Source organism: Trematomus bernacchii, unplaced genomic scaffold (genome assembly GCF_902827165.1).
Source record: "Trematomus bernacchii unplaced genomic scaffold, fTreBer1.1, whole genome shotgun sequence".
NCBI classification, from domain to species: domain Eukaryota; kingdom Metazoa; phylum Chordata; class Actinopteri; order Perciformes; family Nototheniidae; genus Trematomus; species Trematomus bernacchii.
In genome coordinates, this window is record NW_022988007.1 from 3663449 (window position 1) to 3690364 (window position 26916).

Here is a 26916-nt window from a genome sequence, read left to right on the forward strand (position 1 = left end):
GTAGGCACATTTTTATTTTTTCTTAACGCTGTGTGATTAAAAGAATAAACACAAATAGCAGGATAGGCACACATATTTGCTATATCTAGCCCCACTGAAAAGGCACTGCACCGATACTGTTAAAATATTGGCATAGTTCATCCCTGTGCTGCTTGGCTCGAGCTGTAGCATGTAGCTATTTGTTGTTTGTATATATCACGCAGTCTGTCTTCCGGTTGCCTCTTTTGAATGATGAATACACACTACCGCCGCCTGCTGGTAAGGAGAGTTATTGTGACTCACGCATGCGTGACTCACGCATGTACATGCTACTTGGCCGTCGGCTGAAGTCTTTGCGGTGTGTTCCAGTGCGACTTTTTGGCCAAGACGCAGGAGACGTGAGGCGACACAACAGTCGGGACGTGTTCTTTGGTGTCAGTTTGGTAACGCGTTACAAAGTACAAAGTAACGCGTTACTGTAATCACATTACATTTTTCGGTAACAGAGTAATGTAACGCGTTACTGTTATAAATTCAGTAATCACAGTTACTACCATTGCGCGAAAAAATTACTAGATTCTCCCTTTGACAGACTAGACTCTAGTAGTTACCACATTATTCAGAAGTTTACAGTAACTTTGGATAATAACACGGCGGGTTTAATAAACGGAGCCTCTCTTTCGCTCTCTCCCTCTCCTGACAGCCCGTCTGTGTCTCATGCAGCTCGCTGATCCAGTGAATGAGTGACCAGACATGACGGTAAATAATAAACATATTTATAACTAGTTTAGCTAGTTCCAGGGGTAGATAAGATTGGTAAATGTGTCTAACTTTTAACAATTTTAAATATTTCTAGTCACTAGAGGCAGGCACGTGCACACATAGACATCAGAGATGTGCAACTATATTTAATTTTTTTAATTACATTTTTTTTAATTAAATTATTATGGGAAGTGCCCTTTTTCTCACTTGAGCTCCCGCCCCCCAAAATGTCTGTGCACGTCCCTGACTAGAGGAATTCTCAACACAGGTTTATATTTGCGTAACATTTGCGCGACATGCAACTGTCACAGGGGTTGTGCTGCAGTGCAGAGACACTGGCTGGAAGGATCCTTCAGAGCCTCTATTTCAAGGACGCCGAAAAAAAATCAAGAAAATGTCAAGGCTGCTTATGTGAATCCTCGGCGGTCTTAAATGACCCACAATTCTTAGCGCACGGACCTATAGAGAGGCGAAGTCCCTCCCCTTCCGGTTGAGCTCCATGGGACCTTATTTCAGAAAAAGTATGTATTGAAGTCAATGGAGAGAGAAAGATTATCTTTCGATCCCGTTTGAATTGTGCCACGAATTACACATATGATGTTTGTCAATTTAAAAGATAATTTTACAAGTCAAAAAATTGTAAATGTGTCGTAAAACTGTGAAGTAACACTTTTTTTGTGTGAAACCGCTCAATGAACTACATCTCCCGTCTCGCACCACACACCAAGACGGCCGTCACGTTGGCACATTTTACTTCTTTCTTTCAGAATGAGGCGAAAAGTATTAAAAGAGGTGAAAATCACTACAAGTCTGGGCATGTTGAGAGCTGTACATACACACAAGGGGAGTTAGTCGGTTCCATAAGAGCCAGCATGCGGGACCGGGATTCTGGGATTTGTAGTCTTTCTAGTTGCGTATTTTTCATAGTCTTATATTTCAACAGTTTTACGACAAACTGTGACTTTTTTGACATGGAAATGATTATTTAAGATTGACAAACATCATATGTGTAATTTGTGGCACAATTCAAACGGGATCGAAAGATAATCTTTCTCTCTCCATTGACTTCAATACAAACTTTTTCCGAAATAAGGTCCCTCTCTATTTCCAAAATCGTGCAGTACACATTTAAATGTAAGTATGTTCAGTGGCGTAGTAAATGTGTTGGTAAATATGTTACTTTGTTAAATTTGTTATCACCATAAATGTGTTCCGTGAAAGTAAAGCAAGTTCATAATTAGCTAGGTACATCGGGACAATCTTAAAACCAAGTACAAGGTGGGAGAGGTTATATAGACAGCACACCTGCACACTTGCTTGCCTGTTCCATTCTTCGTTCTCTGAATGCTAGGAAGGATTCTTGCCTAGACTCTGAAGGACCTGACTCAGAAGGACTTCCTACCAAGGAAGCGTCCTCGACTTTGAGAAACAGTCATCAACAGCTATAACTTTCGAGGGGTGGAGGTATGCCCATTATTTTGAATTTGTCAGAAGAAAGGACAGGAATGTGACGGTAAGGTGCACTGCTGCAAACACAACATCAAACCTCTCCAAGCACCTGCAAAGGCAACATGCTAACACGAAGCTAGTAGCTAAAGACCCCCGAACCCAGAGTGATGATGTTGAGTGTGTGCCGACTCCGAACAAGCAGCAAAAACTAGAATTTTCCCCGTTATTAACTTGTGTTATGTCTTCCTTATTGCAATAGTAATTGATGTGTGCACATGTAGGCCTACGTTTTAAGTTTTGGCTATAGGCTGTTGCTGAGTAACGCAAAAGTAATGTAAAGAGTAATGTAACGAGTTACTATGTAGAGAGTAAAGAAGTAAAGTAATATATTACTTTTTTTTTTTAAAGTAATGAGTAATGTGTAATATATAATTTTTTTTGAGTAACGACCGTCTGCTCAACACCCATATGAAACAGAACTGTAAACAGATTTACTTTTTCTTTATGGATATTTTACAAATCGCTGTATTCTTGTTTTACTGTCATATAGTATTTCATAACTATTTTTCATTTGTTCTCTTATTTCTTTTATAACTATAATGATCATATGAAGGTGTGCCTCGGAAATAATTGTTTACATAATTTGTGACTAAACCGTTTGAGACCCACTGAGATAACTAATACTAAAGTTAACTATCTAAAGCAGGGGTGGGGAACCTTTTTCCTCTCAAGGGCCATTTCAATTTTTTCAACATCCTCCGAGGGCCGTACAAATGATTGACCTCTGCTTAAAAATACTAAAATCACAGCCCATTCATTTGGCCTTTCTTTCATGCTGTGCAAAGAAAAAGCAACCTCTTAATCCAGATATTTTACCATGACTCACGCATGCATGCACGTGCACGTGCACGGTGTGGCATGACCACCAAAACAGAAAGATATGGACACAAGATGTGTGCAAATGTATTTAGTTTCCTATCCATGTGAACATGATTTAAGTGGGGGGGGGGACCTAACCTCCTCTAGGGGGGTCCGGGGGGCATGCTCCCCCGGGAAGATTTTTTTTAAATGTTGAAGTTAAAAGCATCAATCTGGTGCACTTTGTGAGCAACATTAGGAGATCTATGGATACATCTCTCAACATATGAAACAGAACTGTAAGCAGATTTACTTTTTCTTTATGGATATTTTACAAATCACTCCGTCATATAGTATTTTATACCTGTTTACTTTATTCTCTTATTTTTTGATAACTATAATGATCATATAAAGATGTGCCTTTACCTCACTGGTTGTAGAAAAAGCTTCTTATATTCGTTAGCATAGCTAGCTAACCAGATGCTAATAACAACAAAGTTATTGACTGTATGATCAGTATGACAGATGAACAGATCGCCACTGGGCTTTCAACTAAAGACACAGCCACGCAAAAACTGCGGCATGTGTACGGCTCCTTATGGGTACTGACATTTTTGGAAGTGCCGGAGCGACGATCTGGTGCTCTCCGTCAGCACTAAACCCCTGTCAGACGAGACATATACCACGTGATGACACGTTAGGCTCGTGTTGTGTTCAAGGAACCTGACCTTGGCCAGGAAAAACAGGCACTCGCTTGTTTAATTTTTTTGCGGTCTAGATTTCTTAAATGTTTTTATTTTTTGCGTGTGTTTATAAATTACCTCGAGGGCCGTACCAAATGGTCTCGCGGGCCGTATACGGCCCGGGGGCCGGAGGTTCCCCACCCCTGATCTAAACACTCAGAGAGTCCTTTAGCTCACCTGAGCCTCTCAGTCTGACAGGAGAGGACTCTCCTCCACCTTGTTGTGGAAACAGCTCCTTATATCTGTTAGTGCAGGCAGCTCGCTAACCAGATGCTAACAACAACAAATGGCACCGGTGCGCTCTCTCTCGCTCGCTCAATCACACTAAATGAGCACGTGCCACACACACACACATGAATTGAATGAAACATAGAGACCCAGAAGTACTTGTACTGTACTGTGGCATATTATTTTAGAATCAATCATTTTTCAAATTATGAATTTCACAAAAAAAAAAAAAAAGATTCATACATTTCTTGGGGATGTTAGGGGGAGCTGCAGCACCCCCTAGCGCCGCCTATGTTAAGCAGGTACGTTGGTGTTTCGCTACCTTCAAAAAATCTTCGGACTTTCAATGACTGATTGAACTGGGTGCTGGCCGAGCCGCGCAGGCCATAACCGACAGACTGGTGAAGCTTTTCCAGGAGGCAGAGGCTTAGATCACTGGACGACAGAGTTGGTTGCCGTGTGCACGGACGGGGTTGCTGTTAATGTTGGTATGTACAACAGAATTGTACCAAAACTACGTCAACTGGCTGCGGAGGGAGACTCCTCTGTGCACACTCTGTGCCCCGCGCACACACTGGAGAACTGCGACAAATCAGCTGATCACAACGTTCACGCTCTGTGGTCAGGCTGCTGCAGTTTTATTTACAACAAGGTGGAGCAAAACCAAACACACAGGTGCAAACTTACTCAGGGTGTTAATGGAAGAGTTTGAAATCAGACAGAGGTGGAAGTACTCAGATCTTGTTCTTGAGTAAAAGTAGAAGTACCAGAGTGTACGAATACTCTGTTACAAGTAAAAGTCCTGCATTCAAAATGTTACTCAAGTAAAAGTAGAAAAGTATTATCATCAAAATATAGTTAAAGTAGCGACAGTACAACATTACATTACATGTCATTTGTTAGATGCTTTTATCCAAAGCGACTTACAGTACTGTGGACAATCCCCACAGGAGCAATTTGGGGTGAAGTGTCTCAGGGACACAACGACATGCTGCAGTGGGACTCGAACTTGCTACCCCCTGATTCGAAGTCCAGCACACTACCCACTGAGCCACAGCTTCCCACAGTACAAGTAGTCATTGTGCAGATTGGTCCATCTCAGAATAATATATATGATATGTTTTATAATGATTGATCATTAAAGTGTTATCAAAGCTGGTAAAGGTGCAGCTAGTTTGAATGACTTTGGGTGTTTCTCAATCTCGAGTAAAGCTGCTGCAGAGCCACTATTTCAAGCATACTACGTCATCGAGTGCCGCCGAAGTACTGTTCCAATGTCCAGCATACATGGAAATCTACCGAGCCCGGCGTATTTAATTTGGAGAAATTTCGAGGCTGCACATGTGTAGACTCCGCGGTCTTAAAATCCCCACAATGCTTTGCGCACGGACCAATTTCCCCAAATCTGTGGCGGAAGATGTAAGGCGGGGCCTCTCATATGACGCACACCTGCACACTTGCTAGCCTGTTCCACTCTTTGTTTTCCGAATTGCAGGAATTATTCTTGACTCGCTTCTGAAGCAAGATGCTCGGCAGACATGTGCTACCAAGCAAGCGTACTCGCGATTGAGAAACACCCTCTGTATACTGCAGGGTAGCTTGTGAATTTAGTCCAGGTGGAACTAAAGTCTGATTTAAGGGGGGGAGGGGGGGGGGGGGGGGGGGGGGCATTGCGTTTGTGAGTGACAGCTAAGTGCCCGGACAATATTCAGTGCAGCAAATGCAAATTTGGGTTTTGCCCGACACCATCGCCCTAAACAGCAGCACGGAGCATTCACTGCCCACTTTCTTTTTTACTGAAGTCCTATGAGGTCAATAAAGTGTAAGTATTGATTTATCATTTATCATACAAGTTAAAGACCAATAGTTTATTTCATTACACAAATTATTTGATGGTATAGTTATAAGTTTCACTTTTGCAATTACTTTTTTGTTTAGTTGAGTTTTACTCTCCATCAAATTCCTATTTCTTTTAAATTATTTAACAGTTCTTGTTTGCTCATATCAATGTAAATCTGATTCCATATTAAAGAGTGCACAGGATTCATATGAACAAAAGGAATCAGCAAGATAAATAAAGCAGAGTTTCTGCAGTACATGAAGTGTTACTCCCTTCTGCACTGGGACACCAACCAACACAAGAAACTGCTGTCTAATATCTCAGATATGTTTACAGATGATCCAGTGGTGAAGGAGTACGCAGTGATATATCCAGTCCACAGTGCTGAGAGATGATCTCTAAGTCATCCTGTTACAAGTTTCTGCAGTGCTTTCTTTTCCTGTTCGGCTCCGGACATTTCTCTGGGTATCCCTTATTAAAAAGCTGTGTGGAAGATGACTGACCTGAGGCGTCCATCCTCTGCTGCAGCTCCCCCCGGGATGATCTTAGTGATGAAGATGCCGGGGTCGTCGCCGATGTGGGGGTTATCTGTCCCTCCGGCAATGCTGAAGCCCAACCCAGAGTTACCCTACGCCATGGAGAGCATCAGTGAGCACAGAGAGAGGGCCTGAACACATGACTCTGCTGCTGTTCTAACTAGAGAAACATCCTTAACACTATGTGAGTGCTGATGCAAGTGTCTGGGCACGGTTTGCATTAGCTATGCAATCTTTTCTTAGATGTTTTTATAAAGCAGTGGTTCCCAAGCTTTTGTGTAGGACAGCCGTGAGTCATGTCAAGTGTTTCATTTGAGCCAATTTTACAATATGTGAAAAAAATATAAAATATATAAATAATAAAAAGCTTACTTTAGCTGTTAGTTTACTGGCTGTTGGAAATAAATACATCCTAGATATCAGCACAACACCAATTTTTCAATCTTTTGTGTTAACTTTCTCCCTCGACATTAATATTTTGATGCATTTTGTTTCTAGTTTTGAATTCATTCATTTGTATTTTTTTCAGATCCGCTGAGCTCCTCCACAATCCTTCCACATATACCTTGGCAACTTGATATTTACCCCCTGGTGAACGAGTACCATAGAGAATCACTGACCCACAGATGAAAGACATGTTGTGCACTATTTGACGGCACTGTGTGAAAAATAACCTTGCAAGCATCCTCATTGCCTTCAAGGTATTAACTTTAGAGACCTAAGTGTTGACTTTCATTTCTGTTGGAAATCAGTCAAATGTCTTTAAAGTCCATGACACTTTGACACATCTCAGTATGCTCTCAGTATGATTACAAAGTGTTCAGATTACCATTACAACATTCTGCCCTTTCTCCTGAGTTAACCTGGCTCTTACTATCAAATATTATATTTATTTGTCAGCAGGATCACACCCGGTCTTTCAGAGTAGGGGCTGCAGTTTGTTGGCTATACAGATCAAATCCCCCGGATGCCCACTCAAAAAGAGTGTCCGTGCAGGGCCGTGCTGCCTCAAACACTGAATTACAAATGTTGTTGTGCTCACCAAGGCGACCACTTGAGAGGACCAGACATAGGCTTGTAAGCCATGTTAAAACTATGTCATGATCTTAGAAATGAATTCATGATGTTTACCAAAAAAGCAATTTCAGGTCAGTAGCTGTGTGTATCTGGTTTTATATGCTTTCTAATCCCATAATGCATGAATACATACATCGTTCAAATCCCCTCTCATTAACCACACTATGCATTTTATTTTGAAGCCTGTAGGAGAGCACTAGATACTGTAAGACACTCACCCGCTCTAGAGTGATTTCCTCAAATTCATATTCAATTTCTGTTCCATTGACCTGAGGAACAGAAAACAATACAAGACATTCAAATATTACTTCAATATGAAAATACATGCCAGTGATGCTTAATAAATACAGGATGATGTCAAATATGTGACATGCATAGTGGAAAATAGTGTTTTCCAGGGCCGCTGGTACTTACTGGGCTCAGAGGGGCCACTTCAAGGGAAACCATTTCATGTGCTGGTAATCAACATCAGGCTTTTCCGTAACGTGGAGGCTAGCTAGATCTCATGGTGAATCTCACTGAGGTGATTCATTAGCAGCTAGCCACCCCGTCATTATGCATCAAAAGAAAGAAAGACTGTCTGAGGCAGATGCTCCTGTTCTCCTTTCTTCATCTTTACCTATCTTCTCTACCTTCATCTACCTTATCTTTCTTCATCTTTACCTTTAACATATTAGTTGACTTTAACTACATTTATTTGTTGTTCTTTTCTTTTCACTATCTCTGTAAAGCAACTTTGAGCACCTGTAAAAGCGCTAACAAAATAAATCTATTATTATTATTATTGCAGACTGTGACTATTTTATCATGACAACAACATCAAATCTTGAATCCCAATTTGTTCTGGGTCAAGCTTCTGTGCTGCACTTTACCTTCAATTCTGATTCTGATTTTGATTCTGAATTATATATTTATTTTTGTGTAACACTCACAAAATGTGAGGGGTAAAGGTCTTGAGAAAGTCTTGTGCTGGTCATTTTCATGACAATCATCAATAATTCAGCACTGAAACCTAATTTGTTACTTTGAGGAGTTACTGTCTCAACTCAAACACAGTAATAGATGTTATTTGAATGTACTACTTCTCCAGTGTGCCTCAATCTACTGGAAGTATTCATAGACCTACTGAAAAACAGTAATAGGTGCATTAAAAAAAGACAGAGAGATTGAAACTCACGTAAGGAGCAGACTCCAAAGTGTCTGTGTTGACGATGACCGGGGCGGGGCTGGCCTGTGAGAGACAGAGAGAGAAGGGGAAGGGGGAGACTCAGGATTAGTGATCGGGCCCACCACTGTCCTACTTTCCATAAATGTATCCAGGGGACAAGCTTGTGGATGTCTGTATCATCAACAATTGAACAGACTTCCATTTGCTGAATGGCAGCAGAAACACTCTCCTCTCAAACACTCAGTTATTATATCTGAGAAGGTTTACCAGAAGAGAGGGAGGGGAAAGTGGATAGTAAAGAGTGGACGCAGTGTGTTTCCTTTGAGCAGATTTACAAATAGCACAGACACCCTGACATTTTGATAGCAGCATGTATGATTCATTCAGGACAGTGGCTTGTGTTGAGATGTGCCATGAGTGCCTGCCAAATCTAAAAGTTCACATTTTAACGACACCAATGGTAAGACTTTCAAAACCTATTCAACTAACAGCTTTTCAGGCTGATGACGTGGTTCCTCCATGTCTTTATGGCTCTGCAGCTCGGCTCTCCAGCTGCTATTGTACATTGGAAATGTGACCTCCAGTCAGGTAATAATATTGCAGTCATACATTGTGCAGTATGAAATAAAACCAATGTCACAGTGCTCTCAGAATGCTTTCTCCTAATGGTCTGTTGAAAATGAGCAGATGGTTAAAGGCAGGACTCCAAACAGACGGAACGTCCCGACAGCAAATAGTTCACAGTGCGGAAACAATAAGCTGACGTAGGGGATACGGGCAAGATGAGCCAAGTTTTACATGTTGTCCTCTAGGCAATGAAAAATGAGATAGAAGTCAAATGATAACAACCTTTACTTCAGGATGTCTTCTGTCAATCAAAATGATAATAATGCATCTATCACAAAGGGACATGAAAATATGACTTTTTCTCTTAACGTCTTTGTAGGAGCCATATGTTAAAATGTATAGTTTGATATATTTGTATATTATAATCCTTTGTTGATAGTGTTATTATATCATTTATTTGAACCAGCCGTGTGGAATTGACGGCATAGACGACCGCAGCTGTTTGTGATTACCAGACGTTATAGCCGACGACAGCTGCTGGTGATTGTGTGTGAGAAGGAGAAAGAAGCACAGAGCAACATAGTGTTTTGACCTGTGAAAATATGTGTTTGTATTTGATACCTTTTTGTTTTAAGTAAAGAGTCAAACAAACTTTCCTGAGACGTATTTTGTCCGAGTCAAGCTTACTGCTACCTTCGAATCGAATTTTGGATTAGATGGAACTACAGTCTTAACTTGGGTAAATTGAACCATCTGGGGGTAAGTGGACCAACTGACTTTTTCAAGTTTAAAACTGAGCATAAGAAGAGAAAAAGAATACCGATTTATATAGGCTAGTCATAATTGTGGTTATTCTCTCATCTGTCTATCACTTTATTGTCAAATGAGTCCTCCACTGTAGTTGTATTAAAGGCTGTAGCCCTTCCTAAAGATGTTGCTTCAGGCATACGGCAGGAAAGATGGTGGCGTGCCTTAAGATTATTGAAACTATCTAGACTTAAAAGTCAAGATACTGTTTTAGCTACACAAGACCAGTTAACCTTAGCTGACCTTAGTTCCGTGAAGATGCGCCGGTGAAGATGGCCGCATCGTCTTTGTGCTCCTCTCCAACTTTGCCCATTTTCGTATTTTGTACATATTTATTTTACTTTTGCCGTTTTACTTTTAACATGGTTCGCAACATGCTAGCCGACCGCACCTACTCTGCCATACAATATAGCAGAGAGGAACTTCTTCAATTGCGAAACTTCGTGGACAATAATAACCCTCCGACAGACAATGGAGATTCACCATGGCTACCTGTTGCTGTTCTACCTGAGAGACGCAAGAAGAAGACTAAGCGCGGGTGCCGGGCCGGGCTGCTGGTCAGACTGAGGAAACGAGAGAATCGGCCCCCTCTTCCGAGTATTCTTCTGGCTAATGTTCAATCCATTGAAAATAAGCTAGACGAACTCAGAAGCCGGATTGCTTTTCAACGGGACATTAAGAACTGTAACGTGTTAATTCTCACTGAGACTTGGCTCAACCCCGCTATCCCGGACTCCGCCATTGTTCCTGATGGATTCTCTATTTTTCGTCAGGACCGGACTGCTAACTCGGGGAAAAGTAAGGGAGGCGGTGTGTGTGTAATGACTAATAACAACTGGTGCTCAGATGTGAAGATTATTTCTTCGGACTGTTCCGCTCATCTAGAGCACCTCATGATCTCATGTCGGGCCTTCCATCTGCCGAGGGAATTCACATCTGTTGTGATAACAGCAGTGTATATCCCTCCGCAGCCACTCGCCGACAACAACACGGCACTCGATCAGCTGTTTGGGATTATTGATAAAACCGAGACTTCACGGCCAGATGCGGCGTTCGTTGTGGCCGGAGATTTCAACACCGCCAACATGAAGAAGGTTTTGCCAAAATATTACCAACACATCAGCTGCCCGACGCGTGGGGGAAACATACTGGACCATGTTTATGCCCCTTTCCCCTCGCCCTCCCTTCGGCAAATCAGACCATATCTCACTGCTGCTGTTGCCTGCGTACAAGCAGAAACTTAAAAGGGACAGACCGATAACAAGGACAGGACAGCGATGGAGCGAGGAGTCAGATGCAGCACTGCAGGATTGCTTTGCATCTACGGATTGGAGTGTGTTTGAGGACAATAACATCAACACACACACGGACACTGTCATCTGCTACATTGGGAAATGCATCGATGACGTGGTACCGAAGGTTTCTGTACGGACATTCCCAAATCAAAAGCCCTGGATAAACTGCGATGTGCGCGGCAAGCTGAAAGCGCGCACTATCGCGCACAGAGCTGGAGATTTGGAGGAGTACAGGAGATCTAGGTATGATCTCCGGAGAGCAATTAACAATGCAAAGAGACAGTACAAAGAGAAGGTGGAATCTGACTTCAAAGGCTGTAACACCAGGAATATGTGGGCGGGACTAAGGACAATGACTGACTACAAAGGAGCAGCGGGGGGTGCTGCGGGACAGTCTGCGTGCGTATCTCTCCCAGATGAGCTGAACAGTTTTTTTGCACGCTTTGAGAGCAGCCGGGCTGTGGAGGTACAGAGGGACCAGGAGCTACCCTGCCCTTTTGTTTTAAATAGGGCAGATGTGTGTAAATCCTTTAAAAGGGTTAACCCACACAAGGCTCCTGGACCTGATGGCATCCCTGGCCGTGTTCTCAGGGTGTGTGCAGTTCAGCTGGCAGAGGTGTTCACAGACATCTTCAACAGGTCCCTGCTGCAGTCTGTAGTCCCCACATGCTTCAAACATTCCACTATCGTTCCTGTCCCGAAAAAGACAATAATCACCAGCCCCAACGACTACCGCCCAGTAGCACTCACCTCCACCATAATGAAGTGCTTTGAGCGGTTAGTCAAATCATTCATCACCTCCTCCCTCCCTGAATCTCTGGACCCCCTGCAGTTTGCCTACAGAGCAAACAGGTCCACAGACGACGCCATAGCCCTCACCCTCCACACTGCCCTCTCACACCTGGACCCGAAGAACAGGAACACATATGTGAGAATGCTGTTCATTGACTACAGTTCAGCATTCAATACCATTGTGCCCTTCAAGCTGGCCATCAAGCTCAGAGACCTCGGGCTCAACAGCGCCCTCTGTGACTGGATCCTGAACTTCCTGACGGGCAGACCCCAGGCAGTGCGGGTGGGAAACATCACATCCTCCACCCTGATTCTCAACACCGGTGCCCCTCAAGGCTGCGTGCTCAGCCCTCTCCTCTACTCCCTGTTCACTCACGACTGCGTGGCCACACACAGCTCCAACACCATCGTGAAGTTTGCTGATGACACGACCGTCATCGGCCAGATCACAGACGACGACGAGACGGCGTACAGAGAGGAGGTCGAAAACCTGACATCTTGGTGCCAGGATAACAACCTCCATCTCAACATCAGCAAAACCAAGGAGCTGATTGTGGATTACAGGAAGCAGCAGAGAGAGGGACACGCCCCCATCGCCATCAATGGGACTACGGTGGAGAGAGTCAGCAGCTTCAGGTTCCTCTGTGTCCACATCACTGAGGACCTGACATGGACTCTTCACACAAACACCATCACCAAGAAAGCTCGACAGCGGCTCTTCTTCCTCCGCAGGTTGAGGAGGTTCAAAATGGATTCCAGGATACTCTGCAACTTCTACAGGTGCACGATAGAGAGTATCCTGACTGGCAGCATGACGGCCTGGTACGGCAGCTGCAACGACCTCGATCGTAAGGCTTTACAGAGGGTGGTGAAAACTGCACAGCACATCACCAGGACGGAGCTGCCATCCATGGAGGACCTTTACTCCCAGCGGTTCAGGAAGAAATCACTACGGATTATCAAAGACCCCCATCACCCCAGCCACAAACTGTTCTTTCTGTTGCCGTCTGGCAGACGTTACCGCAGCATCCTGGCAAGGACAAGAAGATTCTGAGACAGTTTCTTCCCGCGGGCAGTGAGACTGTTAAAAAATTGAACTGTTGAAACAACTTCAAAACATTCATCTGCTACTCAGTATTATGTATCTAATACCTAATATATATATATATCATTCCAATAACTTGTATATAGACTTGTACTGCACTATTCCACATGCTCACTTTATTTTATAACTATTTTTCTTTTTGTATTGCTCTTGCTCTTATTGTTATTATGTTATTATGTTGCATTGTTGGAGAAGCCTGTGACATAAGATTTTCAACTACATAATTACTCTGTAGCTATGTCAGATTGACAATAAAGAACCTTGAACCTTGAATCTTGAACCTGACCTACTGGATCATGTAACAGTGTAAAACTACATTTACATGCCATTGTATACTACAGAGACTTAACTGCAGTGCCTCAGGGGGGTTAAGTTGAACCGCAGGCTCACTTTGCCCCAGCTACTTCACATGGTTTACACCAGGGGTCGGCAACCTTTTTGATATGAAGTGCCATTAAAAAAAAAAATTGTTATCAGCGTCCCAACGATCGAGAATTATCAACGGGGGGGGGGGGGGGGGGTTTGAGGAGCTTGACGCTGGTGAACTATCAACAGGAGGGCGGGGGGAGCCTCGCTGCGGGGAAGCAGTGTGTGTGTGTACCTGTCAGCACAACTTACATGATGCCGAATTTAACAAACACATTTAATTAAATTGGTTTAAACGGCATAATAATAAGGACGATCGTCCGTTCTGTGATTCTCCAGAACACACATGTTATGATATTAGGGTCAGGCAGAGTGAGATGAGATCGCTGTCCCTTTAAGAGAGAGAGAGAGGGGTGTGGCGTGTGCATGTGTGTGTGTGGATGGTAGAGTGACAGTGAGGGAGCGTGTGTGTGTATGTTTCTGGAAGTGAAACGAGGCAGCAGAAAAACAGAGGTCTGTGATGTATTTTGTGAAACAGAAGAACAGCTAAATAAATGCAATGGCCTCCCAAGAAGAGCTCGCCTCTCTCCAGTCATTTAAGCTAAAGTGGGTTATTGAACCTGAAGCTTGTTGCTTCTGCCCTCCTCGACTACGGTCTGGGAGCCGACAGGAAAGTTCAACACACAGATGGCCAGTCCGCCCCTTTGTAGCATATTATTTCAATGAGAGATGAGCAGATCGCCACTGGGCTTTCAACTAAAGACACAGCCACGCAAAAACTGCGGCATTTGTAAAGCTCCTTATGGGTACTGCAATTGGTACAGCCCTGCACCACGGAGGAAAGCGGCAGAAAGTCACCTGGAGTTAAACTGAGCGGGGCTGCGTTGCGTGCATGGCTTCCTTCTGCAGGTAACGGGGAGACGCGCTCTGGCGGCGGTCTCGTTCAGGATCCGAAAATACAATTTAAATATTTTGCACACTTATTCGACTTATTCCTAGTGTGCCACTGGTTACGGTGCCGCGTGCCAATGCTGGCACGCGTGCCAGGGGTTGCCGACCCCTGGTTTACACCTTGCTAAATAACCGACATGTATGATATATATTTTCAGAGCTGGATACATTTGCTTTGACATACATTAACAGTAATTATACCTGACATGTTGAACATTTACTTAGACAAGCAAAACATGGTTTATTATGAAAAAAAAACATTTACCACTTTACCATGTGTTTCTCTCCATCACAGCCAAATAGAAATGATGGGTGCTTCCTGAATGTATGGTCACATGACATCAAATGTGCACAGTTTTTTAAATTATTGTTATTATTATTATTAATAATAACGTGTGCATCGACATTTTTTATTATTTATGTCTGTTTAATAGGTAAGGGGGACAAATAAAGCCATTTTGATTCTGCGCACCTGCTTGAGCAATGCTGGGGAAAAAGAGAAGACTAAAAGCAAGAGTCTTACAAGTGGCGCCCCACGTTAACTTTACGCACTGTATTATCCACAGAGAAGCTCTAGCGAGTAAAACGCTCGACCCAGAGCTTAAAAGTGTTCTTGAGACGGCGATAAAAATGGTCAACTACATCAAATCACGTCCACTCAATACCAGGCTGTTCGCCAGTCTCTGCAACGAACTGGGATCGGAGCATCAGGGCCTGCTGTTCCACACAGAAGTCAGGTGGCTATCGCGGGGAAATGTTCTCAGCCGCCTGTATGAACTGCGGGACGAGGTGCGCTTTTTTCTGATGGAGCATGGGTCCCAGCTCGCTGACCACCTGACTGACCCTGACTGGTTAACAATGCTGGCATATTTGTCTTGCATATTTGACAGACTGAACGGACTTAACATGTCATTGCAAGTTGAAAACACAAGCATCATGTCCCTGAATGATAAAATCTGCACATTCAAGAGGAAAGTGGATCGCTGGACTGCGCGAGTTGAAATGGGCAGGATTTATGTTTCCTGAGCTGGAGGAATTCATAGAGGAAAGTGATCTTAGTGTTAACTCTGTGAAGAAGTTTATCACTACCCGCCACCTGCAAGCCCTCCTGGAACACTTTAACAAGTAGCCTATTTCCCCGAGGAAACTCGAGGAAAATACGACTGGTGAAGTAAGAAGATATGATTCTAAACTGTATTGAAGTAAAGATGTATTATTTTGAATTGTATTTTAGTGAACATGTTTGAACTGTTTTAAGTAATCACACTCCTGGGTCATATACACACCCTGTCCCTTTCACCTCAACACACCAGATGTTGTTTTTTAAGGTAGATTTGGGTCTCTTTTTATGGGGGCACTAAAGGTTTAATTGTTTGAAAAAGAAAAGTTTATGAGATAACTCCCCTAGAAAAGGTAGGGAGGGGAGATCGGGACGGAGATAAGAATTGACTTTTGACCTTAGGGGACTTTGGAATTTCAAGTCCTGGTGAGAACTATTGAACCCGGCCAGAAGCGAATCCAGCCAGTCAGGGCACTTCGGGGAGGTGGTCAGTTTAAACAGCTCCTCCCCAGGGGCTCTCTGATTCGCTTGGGAGTAAAGTGGGAAGGAAGAGATGACCCATCTCCGCCCCAAAAGTAGATAGAAATACTGATGTTTGTGTGTGTAAAATTGCTTTTGGGTTTGGTGAGTTGGTTTGATCCCGATATCTGTGTCCGAATCGCATCACAGACCTGAAGTCCAATTTCTTTTTGGTTTGATGAGTTGGTTTGATCCCGATGCATTTATCGGATGCATTAAAGTGAACTTTAATATTAGTCAAATATGAAGAAGTTAAACTTTAAAAGAAAGAAAAAGCGTTTGAATGCGTACATTAACAGGTTTATGATATCACTGCCCCGTCCAAGACACGAGTGGATCTGACTTTAATTACATTTGACTCGAGTGTTTCGTCAATTTAATGTGTTGCTTAAAATAATACTTCTGCATACAGTATGTGACACTGTGAGTGTTGCACGGCCAGATACGGCTCAAGAAGCTGACTCAAATAAGGAAATATATGATACATTATGATGTGATATGATATGAATGATAATGGGACACATCGACGTCTGCACTCACAGTGCCGCGGACTGTACTTAATGTTACTTTGATCCGGTTACTTATGTTGTGGCAGATATTGAAGTAAGCTTTCTTAACGCTAATGTTATAATAGTCAGATTGCTCTGAAGATGGGAGGGGATATTCTATTCATTTTCACGTTCACACAGTCAGTTGATTTTTGCCGGCCGTCTTTCCTGCAACGGCAGTTTTTCTGTATTTCCTCTATCCTGTAATATGACTTGATCGCTTTAAACTCCGCACACGGAGCTCTGATTGGTCAGCAGGCGGTGCTTTCACTGAGTTGATCTCTTATCCTGCAACCTAACCAGGGGCCTATACTACGAATCAGGATTTTCGTTTAGCAAGCTAACTTCAGGGATTGCCGGTCCTACGAAGCTGGTTCACTTTTTTGCGGGCAAGATAACTTATGCTGAGCGGCTAGCCGGGGGCCTATACTACGAATCTAGTTCAACATATCCTGGATATGTTTTGAGTTATCCGGTTGACTAAATCCAAAAAAAAAACGCTCTCGCTAAACGGTCCTACGACGCTGGTTATCAACTGACCTTTTTTATTTCAATTCCAACTTTGGTCATGAAGAATATGTTTCTCTGTTGTCCCCGTTCATAAAGCATAAAACAACAGCATCAGAGCACGGTGCAGAGTCTCTAGATGAGTTTACAGTAGTCCCTCGTTCTTATTAAACATCCATGTTGTAGTCCGCTGTATAGAAAACTGTAGTTTCCATAGTTTCCCCACAGCAGCAGACGCACATTTATGACGTCCGCTGGCGCATCATAAACACGTCGGATAGTGAAAGTGCAGTCGGATTCTCTAAAGTACCGCAGTCTCTTCTCCTAAGTCCTTTTGAATTCTCCTATCCACTATCCCTTAACCCCGTGACGTTTCACTCAGAGGTCAAGGAATAGACGATAGGGTTAGAACTTAGGAGCTGATTTTTGGACTATTCGACTGCAGCCCAGGAACCTATCCTGCTCCGGAGGCTAGCCGTTCAGCGTAAGTTATCTAGCCCACTAATGGCGCGTTTCCACTACACGGCCTCGCTCGGCCTCGCTCGGTATGGCTAGGCCTCGTTAGGACTGGCTCACTTTATGGCGCATTTCCATTACAGTTTAGGAACTGGGGTAGTATCTATAGTAACGCAGTGTAGGCGGAGCCGTGACGTCATCTTCAATGAGAACCCCAGAAAAACAGCCGTTAGCTGTTAGCACTCAGAGCTCACAGCTCCTCATATATGTTCAGAAACTAGACAAAAGTGAAACAAGTACAAACCACAGACTGCCTGTGTCATGGCGAGTACAGTCGCTGGTTTATTTATGTCTGTAGGCCGTTGTTGGACGTGTGGACGGTCGGAGCATATACTGCGTTAGCTTAGCCAATCTCCATTTAGACAACACGCATTTTAAAAGGTTTTTTGCCTGCCGTCTGTCTGCAGACTTGTCAAAGCATTAATTCATGGTTTTTACTAACCGGTATCAGTATGTTGTTACTTCGGCATCATTTTGAAGCGTGTATTACAATTAAATCACGGTCAAATATGTCCATCTTGTTGTAGTTGTAGCCCCCTTGCCAGCGATGCTCTCTCTAGTTTAGCATACTCAGCCCGACTCAGCCTCGTTGTCTCTGGCCCTAGACCCACGATTTTATGAGGCCAGAAAAACTGTGAATTAGGACCCGCCGGCCGGTACTAGGCCAAGTGGAAACGCAACCAAAGACGGGCCGCTGACGTCACAGCCCTCTTAAACCGTGCTCCGCGCTGTAGTGGAAACGCGCCATTAGTGAACCAGCGTCGTAGGACCGGAAATCCAGGAAGTTAGCTCGCTAAGCGAAAATCCTGCTTCGTAGTACAGGCCACTGGTTAGCCGCTCAACATAAGTTACCATGGAGATCTAGCCCGCTAAAAAGAGAACCAGCGTCGTAGGACTGGAAACCCCGAGTTTTCCCTGAAGTTAGCCCGCTAAGCGACAATCCTGCTTCGTAGTACAGGCCTCTGATCTAAGACGGAGTTAATCCTTACTGAAGACATGCGTTTACATTTTTGGCTCAAAAAATAAGGAAATCCTTTCTTTCAGTGTAAATTATGATTTACACTATCTGTTATAATTCCTGTTAATGCATCATTTAGCACCTTTGAAGCTGCAAATGATGTTCAATAATTATTATGTATTCATTTTTAAAAAGACACATTTTGGTAACAATAATTTTAATTGATTCACCAAAGCCAAAAGTACTTTCAGGTATGCTAAAACAAAACAAAAAGGAAAAAAAATGTCAGTTTTGGGCTATGATAGGCCGAATCATTCTGGTTTATTCTAGGTACTTAATATATTCACCTTTGTATTCTCCTACACCAGGGATGGGCAACTGGATGGTGGTGGGGGCCACATAATGTATGTACTGGCCACCAGGGGGCCGCAGATTCACTTGGAACACACACACACACACAAATTCCATGTATTGTATGTAATTATTAACAAATAAACTAAGTCTGACATCTTCATTGACATTTTACAATCTTTCAGGGAACATCCTCTAATAAGCTCACTAAACAAATATCAGTTCACAGAAATGTTATTTAATTTTTACAAGTGGCATGTTTGTATTGAACAGGTTATTTAACAGTGGAATAAAACTATTTAAAACTATTGGAAAGCACGGAAAATGTGTGTGCATTGAGATTAACCATTAAGATGAGATAAACATGAAGTCATGAACACTAACCCAGACATTAGTTGTCTAACTTGAACCTAAGACACTTGTAGCCTGTCTGCATTCCCCTTATTCCACAATCAGGGGAATGTCAACACAGACACCTGTCAACCCGCACTCTGCTGTTCCTCAGCGCCGCTCCCCCTCCCTCCGCTGAAATTATGAATGAAAAGCGTATAGTAATCATAGATAACACGGCAGGGTCCGTGACTGTTTGTTTTCATCTGATTTCAAATAAACAAAGTCTTGGTTTTTAGAATATTAAACTTGTTTCGCCAAATTCAGATGATAAATACAACTTTGAAGCTTGTAAAGGCATAATTACATGCGGTAACGTCACAGCAGGCATAACAACAGCCGGTGTTTCTTGTGAGTGTTTCACGGGGAAACAAACACAATACACGCGTCACAGATTATTTCGCGGTATTTGGCTGCCAAACGAAATCATGTATGCAGCTCGCGACGTAACGTCCATGTGCAGGCAGGGACTCTGGAGAGGGAACTGCCACCCAACACACACTGTGATGCTTTACTGCACTCGTTATATCACTCACAGGCTACGCCCTCTACTGGACTCTATGGGTACTACCTTATCATGCAAGCATTCACCTACTGAGATTTCTATAGACGTAGCCGGCCCCGGGGCGGGCCTACCTGAATGCGTGCGCATCTCACTTCCGTATAAAAGGCGGCCCCGCCTCCTGACCATTATCCTTTACTCTTCAGCGAGCGGAGGTGAAATATTCTAGCACTGAGTCTGAGACGTTGTAGAAAGAGAAAGGAAAATCAAAAGAAGAAAGTTATCAAGAATGGAGCCACTCCTGGAACATCGACGCTGCCCGTCGTGCCCTGGCCTGATTGTGGGAGCAGATCCGCACCACCAATGTTTCCAGTGCCTAGGGTCGGACCACGCTGAGCAGGGAACGGGCCAGACACCTTCCTGCGTTGCCTGTCATTCGATCCCGATACTGATCCGCCAGCACCATGTGGAGCACTTCTGGAGAGAAGGGAGAGGGCTTGGCGCGCGGGTGCACGTGGAGGAAGATGATCCGGACCTCGAGGTGGTGGAAATGGACGATCTGCAGGACGTGCCATTTGAGTTTGCTCTGCCGAGGGACCGCGTGGTCGACTTCGCGGAGGGGGTAGATGACGACATCTCCTGGTCCGACACCCCCGGTTCCGATGGTCAGGAGGGCCCAGCACTTAGGTCTGCGCGACTGGACTTCCCAGCGGTGATGACCCAGGCAGCGGAGCGTGTAGGTCTACCGCTCCCCCCACCGCTGCCACCGAGGCCCATAAGCCGCCTCAGACAGGGGTTTTACGGCCCGGTGCTCCCGGCGCAGCCGGTCTTCGTCTCGCCCCCGTTGCCAGACATCTGGCAGTGTGTGGAAGCGATATGGCGGCATCCATTGAAGGCGAAGGCCTCTATAGCATCCATGTCGGGTATTATCAGGGTGCAGGGCCGATCAGACACGGTGTGTCCTGGCGTGCCCCCCCCTCGATGAGAGCCTGGCGGCCCATCTGTTGCCGCGGTCAGCTGGTTGGGCGGAGGGGAAGAAACCTCTGCCCCCGCTGCCGCGGGACCGAGAAGCCCTGGAATATTTAGACAAAATGTTCAGGCTCGGTGCACAGATGGCGGCTGCGGCCAATAATCTAGGTGTGTTGGGCGTCTCCTTGATTACTCCTCAGGCAGACGCCCCCGTTCTCCCGTCTCAGGACGGGAGCGATTATCCGGACCGCTGCATAGGTCAGATGAATAATCCGATCCATGGAGTGGCCACTGCAGCCGGGCGGGTGATGTCCTTAGCCACAGTGGCGTCACGTCATGTGTGGCTGGGACTCACCGCGCTGCCAAAGAAAGACCGAGTGGATCTCCTTGGAGCCCCCATTTCCACGGAAGGGCTCTTTGGGTCAATAGCCTCGGTCACCCAGTATTTGAGCCGTCTGGAGGAGGAGAGGCTGCAGCTTAGCCGCATGCTACCGCTAGCCTCTTCTCAGGTATCGCAGCGCGCTCCTCCGCGGGTGGCGGAGCACAGCGCAACGGTGAGACGGAGGGAGAGGCGCCGGTACGTAAATCCCGTACCTGAAGCGCCCTCCACTTCTTCGGCCCACCCCGCGGGACCGGCGTACCGGCACTCACGGGGTCGGGCTGCTCGACCTCGGCAGACTCAGCAGCAGCAGAGAACCGCCGGGTGGGGCGCTCCACCACCACGCAGCTGACTGGCGGCGGGAGAAAGCGTCTCAACGGGTCTCTCCACCCAGGACGCTAGGGTGAATCCCACCTCCTCCCTGTTCAATGCCCAGGTCCCTGTTATTAGAAATACTAATAAAGAAAGGGTTAATCTGTATCCAAGTCTGAGTGTCATTTGTTTTCACAATCCTGCACTCACACGCATTGTTGACTGTACATATTCCCCACTCGCTACCCCGTTTGTTGCTCCTGTAAAGGAGATAGCTACAGTAGTGGGCATGCACAGATGAGAGAGATAAACCGCAGGAAGTGCTATCAAAGCGCTATGCGGGAACAGGGGCTGTTTGGTCGGCGTATTACTGTCAGGGAACACACTACGCCTAGAATAAGGGCTCCAATTAATACAGTTTACCGTAGTGGTAAGAGCTGCATTATGGCGGAGCCCGCACTCTCTCGGGAGCGCATGGCGGTGCGTTCAGGGACCTCAGTTGAACGCACTACGCCAATAAAAACTCAGATGGTTACCATGGTAATGAGAACAGCATTATGGTGGAGCGCACGCTCACACAAGAGCGCGCGACGGTGCGTTCAGGGACCTCAATAAATAATCGGCCCTTTCTGTGTCGACCCTCCATGGGCAAATCTTCCCTTCACAGGGGTTTTTGCGGCGGAACGGGTCACCAGAGAGTACCACAGCTTTATAGCTGGGGCCCCACAGCTGAGGGCTTGTCCATTAACACAATGTTATGGGGAATGGAAACTCAGCTGTGTGCTAACAAAGTGGATGGACAGGACGCTGAAACAGGGTTATTCACTCCAGTTTTGCAGCATCCCGCCTCCATTCAGAGGCATACGAGAGGTAATTCTGTCCTCCCAGGAGGAGATGGGTTTCCTCTCAGCAGAGATTCAGGCTTTGGTGCAGAAACAGGCTGTGTCTGTCGTGCACCCTCAGCACAGAGAGAAGGGTCTTTATTCCATGTACTTCCTGGTTCCCAAGAAGACAGGGGAATTCAGACCTATTCTAGATTTGCGCAGCCTGAATCTTCACATTTGCCGCAGGAAGTTTTGCATGTTAACAATAAAACAGTTACGCATATTTTCATGTGGAAATTGTGCCAGAGCTCAGGAAGTATCTGCGTTTTGTCTTTCAGGGGATAGTCTACGAGTACAACAGACTCCCGTTCGGCTACTTCCTATCCCCACGCATGTTCAGCAAATGTGTGGCCACTGCGCTTCAACCGCTGCGCGCCCAGGGCATGAGAGTTTTCTTTTACCTAGATGACCTCATAGTCATGGCCAGGTCCAGGGAACAGCACAATTGATCACACACCTACATGTAACCAAGTTAGGCTTTGCAATCAATTGGAAAAAGAGCACCCCCATACCTCACCAACAGGCGCTGTATTTGGGAGTGGTGCCCTCTGGTTCTCCATGGCCCTGAGCGACGACCCGTCCTTAGGGGTGGACGCGTTTGCACACGAGCCATGGCCAAGGAAGCTGCTATACGCCTTTCCACCGCTGCGTCTTATTCTCCCTCTCCTGGGGAGAGTGAGGCGAGAACGTCTGTCAGTCATCCTAGTAGCACCGGATCGCGTCGGGGCTCCGTGGATCAGATGATGACACAGATGAAGGTGGGCCAGCCCTGGGTGATCCCCCAGTTCTGGGGGGCGATGTCTCAAGAGGCAGGTGCAATCGGGGCGTTACCCACTCTGGGCCGTCCTCTTCAGGCTTGGCTCCTGAGAGGGACAGGCTGAGACAGGGTGGATTGTCTGATAGTGTTATTCAGTCTATCCAGGCAGCTAGAGCAGAAACCACCACAGCCTGTTACAGGCCAAAGTGGCTGGGATTCCAGCATTGGTGTGAGGAGCGGAGAATAGAGCCCCTATCTTGTGAGTTGGGCTCTATTTTATCCTTCTTACAGTTACTGGTGGACAGAGGGCTTGCTCATTCCACAGTGAAAGTGTATGCAGCAGCCATCTCGTCCTGCCATGAGGGATTTGACGGCAGGTCAGCCTTCTCTCATCCACTGATGTTGCGGTTTTTACAGGGGGTCAGGAGGCTGCGCCCTGTAGTGCACGCCTCCGCCCCACAGTGGGACCTGCCCCTGGTGCTCGAGGCTCTGGTCACAGATCCATTTGAGCCTCTGGAGCTCTCCTCTCTGAAAGCACTGTCGTGGAAGACAGCGTTGCTACTTGCCTTAACGTCAGCCAAGAGAGTGTCTGAGTTAACCGCTCTGTCGGTGCACCCGAGCTGTTTACTGATTCGGGGTGACCGGAGCGGGGTGACACTCAGACCGAACCCCTCCTTTGTGCCCAAGAGCCTAAGGAGTGTGTTTAGGTCGAGGGCTATTTAGTTGGGGGGTTTTAGTCTTCCACCTAGATGGGGCCAGGGAAGCTAAATTACGTCATATATATCACATATTCTTCCAGCTATCTGATGGTTTCAGACCAGGCTACAGTATATGTACATGGCTAGCACCTCATGAATAACATTTGACTAAAACTCAACTGAAAAATTAGGATTTCCAGGCAGCTGAACATATGAGTAACAGATGACAAAATGTTGTGTATTTTCTCTTTTCACTTTAAACCTGACCTATAAGATTGTGCTTTATCAACGAACACTTCAAAAAGTCCTAACTGGCAGTGGCGTTCATCAGACTGCAGACCCTAACGTAAAGCATCAGTCTGCGGGTTTCACAGTGAGCTGCTTGTATTTCTACTTGTGCTCTTGTTGAGGTTTGCTCAATAATTCAGCAGAACCTCTATGTACAGTGGCTCATGAAAACAGGGAAATGTATCAATAATTCACTGGCATGTCATGTGAAAATATTCAACAACACAATGTGAGACGTCATGCTTAATTATGGTTAGAGTGAAGCGAAGGAAAATGGAGGACTGTGATGGAAATGGACAGAGAAGTATAGAAACTATATTTGACAGAAAGTGTTCAAACTCATGTGTACTTATGTCTGGCTGGTAAAGATAATACTAATGGAATCCTTAGTGTCTATTTATAATAACCAAAAAAATTAGAACAGGTTAAATCTATTCAAGAGTGAATCTGACATTAAAGTGTTGATGTTTCTATTAAAAAATATGCCTTTATGGTTTATCAGTACTACTAATAAAAGTGGTCTATCATCTTCTTTCCTTTTTTTTTTGCTCAAACAGGAGCAAAAATGGGTTGTGCGGCGCCTAATATTTCAAAAGCAGCGCTAAAGCTTGAGAACAGGTAATTCAGACTGCTGCCCCCTCCCCTCTCTGCCTCCCCCCCCTCAGCTCCATGATGGATGGCCTGGCTGCAGATGCCTAGAATTGCGGCTGGAAAACAAATGTTTGTGGAGGCTAACAAACATTAATTGATCAATTTCTAATAAAGTTACTTGAACATAATTCAAAAAGAGAGCTTTGCCAATGATATCCTTAAATGGCTTACGCCCAGTGGTGTTGTGGGGATTTCTTTACTGGGTGGACGCTATTTTAATTAGGTCATCCCAAACAATGCCACAAGTGCGCACGCGCGCAGAGCAATCACAAAACGGGCAGACAGGTCTACAGAAACTACCGGTATGCTTCGTCCTACTTTAGTTACTGTACTGCAAAAAGCAGACGGCGCTGCGCTCAACACACACACATACTCAAAACCATGGACACACCGGCACATAAGTTACATATAGGCCTATAACAATTTATAGGCCTAAGTTGCATAAATGCTTGAGCTACAGTATTGCAACTAAGCAGACAGCGCTGCTTCTCTCTCTCTCTATCTCCACTTTCAAAATGTAAAACTCATAACAAACCACCAAAATTCCAAAAGTTGTCCTGAAATTAACTTATTAAATAAACGAAACGAAAAATATAGCCTAATACACACTTGCAACTGATAACACTGGCAATATATGATGATAGAAATCAACACGTAATGAAATAAGACCCCACGGTTTGATGATTGATAGGTGTGTGGGCTGTCTTTCATTTTGACACACAGAACAATGGGGGCTATCCACCCTTATCCACAATGTAAAGTAATTCACACAGCCTCTTCCCTCTTCTCTCTGTGAGGAGCAGCAGGTTCAGCTTTCAGAACAAAGTAACAAAAAACTAATATGGTATTCATTTTTTTAAATGTGTAATAATAGATTTATTTATTTTCTTCTCAAGAGAGTACCAGAATGTGTATTTTATGTTAGTATTTCAAAAAATACATTGCAAATACTGACTTGAGCCCCACCACTGTATGGGTTAGCCCTACCATATTACCCAACAAAAATACTCTGGAGCCGCCACTGGTCTCAGGGCTTCTTAACATTTAACATCCTATGAATGTGTCATACCCACTTAACGGGAAGAAACTCAGCTAACTGACGATATGAACCATTTTTACTGAAACAAAACACAACTCCAACGCCAAGCGTCTGAATTAGCACTAAGCCAGGGGTGCCCAACCAGTCGATTGCGGGGAGATTCCCAGTCGATCGCGAGATGTGTCCAAAAATAGAACAACAATATTCTGTTTTATCGTTAATGTCCTATAACATAATCTTCCTGTGCCAGAATAATGCACTTAAACGCATCAAAGCTTTGTGATTGGCCGGCGTGACCCCATGTGTCGGGACGTGGCTGGTGGGCAGTGGGCACTAGTTATCTGACGTTGTCCGTGGCAACAGGAGTGACAGTCCGCACACACACAAGACCGCAATTATGGCAGAAGCAAAAAAGCCCAAAATATATCATTTTCACTCCGAGTGGGAGGATGATTATTTTTGTATCTATTCCAATTCAAAGTCCATCTGTCTCTCATCTGCAATGCGAGCGTGGCTTTATCGAAGAAGGGTCATTTAGGAGCGGCATTTCAAAACAGTGCACAAACGCTACGAGACGGGATTCCCTCCTAACTCTGTCCTACGCTCCCAAAAGGTGAGGGACCTGAAAGGACAGCTAAATGCACAGCAGTCCATTTTCACCAGGCCCAACAACAAGAGCAAGGCTGCTACCATAGCATCTTATCGTGTCAGTCACGTTCTTGCAAAACACATGAAGTCTTTCAAAGATGGCGAAGTTGTGAAAGAAGCATTCCTGGAGGCTGCCGACGCGCTTTTTGGGGACAGTAAAAATAACAATAGTATTTCAACAAGTTAGATACCATTATTAATCAGCTGTAAATTTGAGTTTGTTTGAACTTATTCATTATAATTATTGCACAAAATGGTATAAGAATGCAAACATTAAGATCTGTTCTGTTTAAATTGATTATAGTCTATTATCAATTCAGGTTAAGAAACTAGTGTTGCTTGCATCCTATTTTAAAGGCATTTCTTTTTATACTCTACTAAAATGCAACAAAAAAAGGGTTTGATTCTATAAATGTA

At 44.8% G+C, this 26916-nt stretch overlaps 1 protein-coding gene across 1 annotated transcript in view; it reads right to left on the bottom strand.

Annotated features, from left to right (window-relative positions):
• The window catches only part of dlg2 (discs, large homolog 2 (Drosophila)), a 150913-nt gene that overhangs the window by 60794 nt on the left and 63203 nt on the right, over positions 1-26916 (bottom strand). Inside the window, exons 3-5 of the mRNA XM_034117317.1 lie at positions 8650-8703; positions 7691-7741; positions 6363-6487 (exon numbers count right to left, since the gene is read on the bottom strand). Of these exons, the coding sequence (XP_033973208.1) occupies positions 6363-6487; positions 7691-7741; positions 8650-8703 (230 nt within the window). The remainder of the gene's footprint in view (positions 1-6362; positions 6488-7690; positions 7742-8649; positions 8704-26916) is intronic.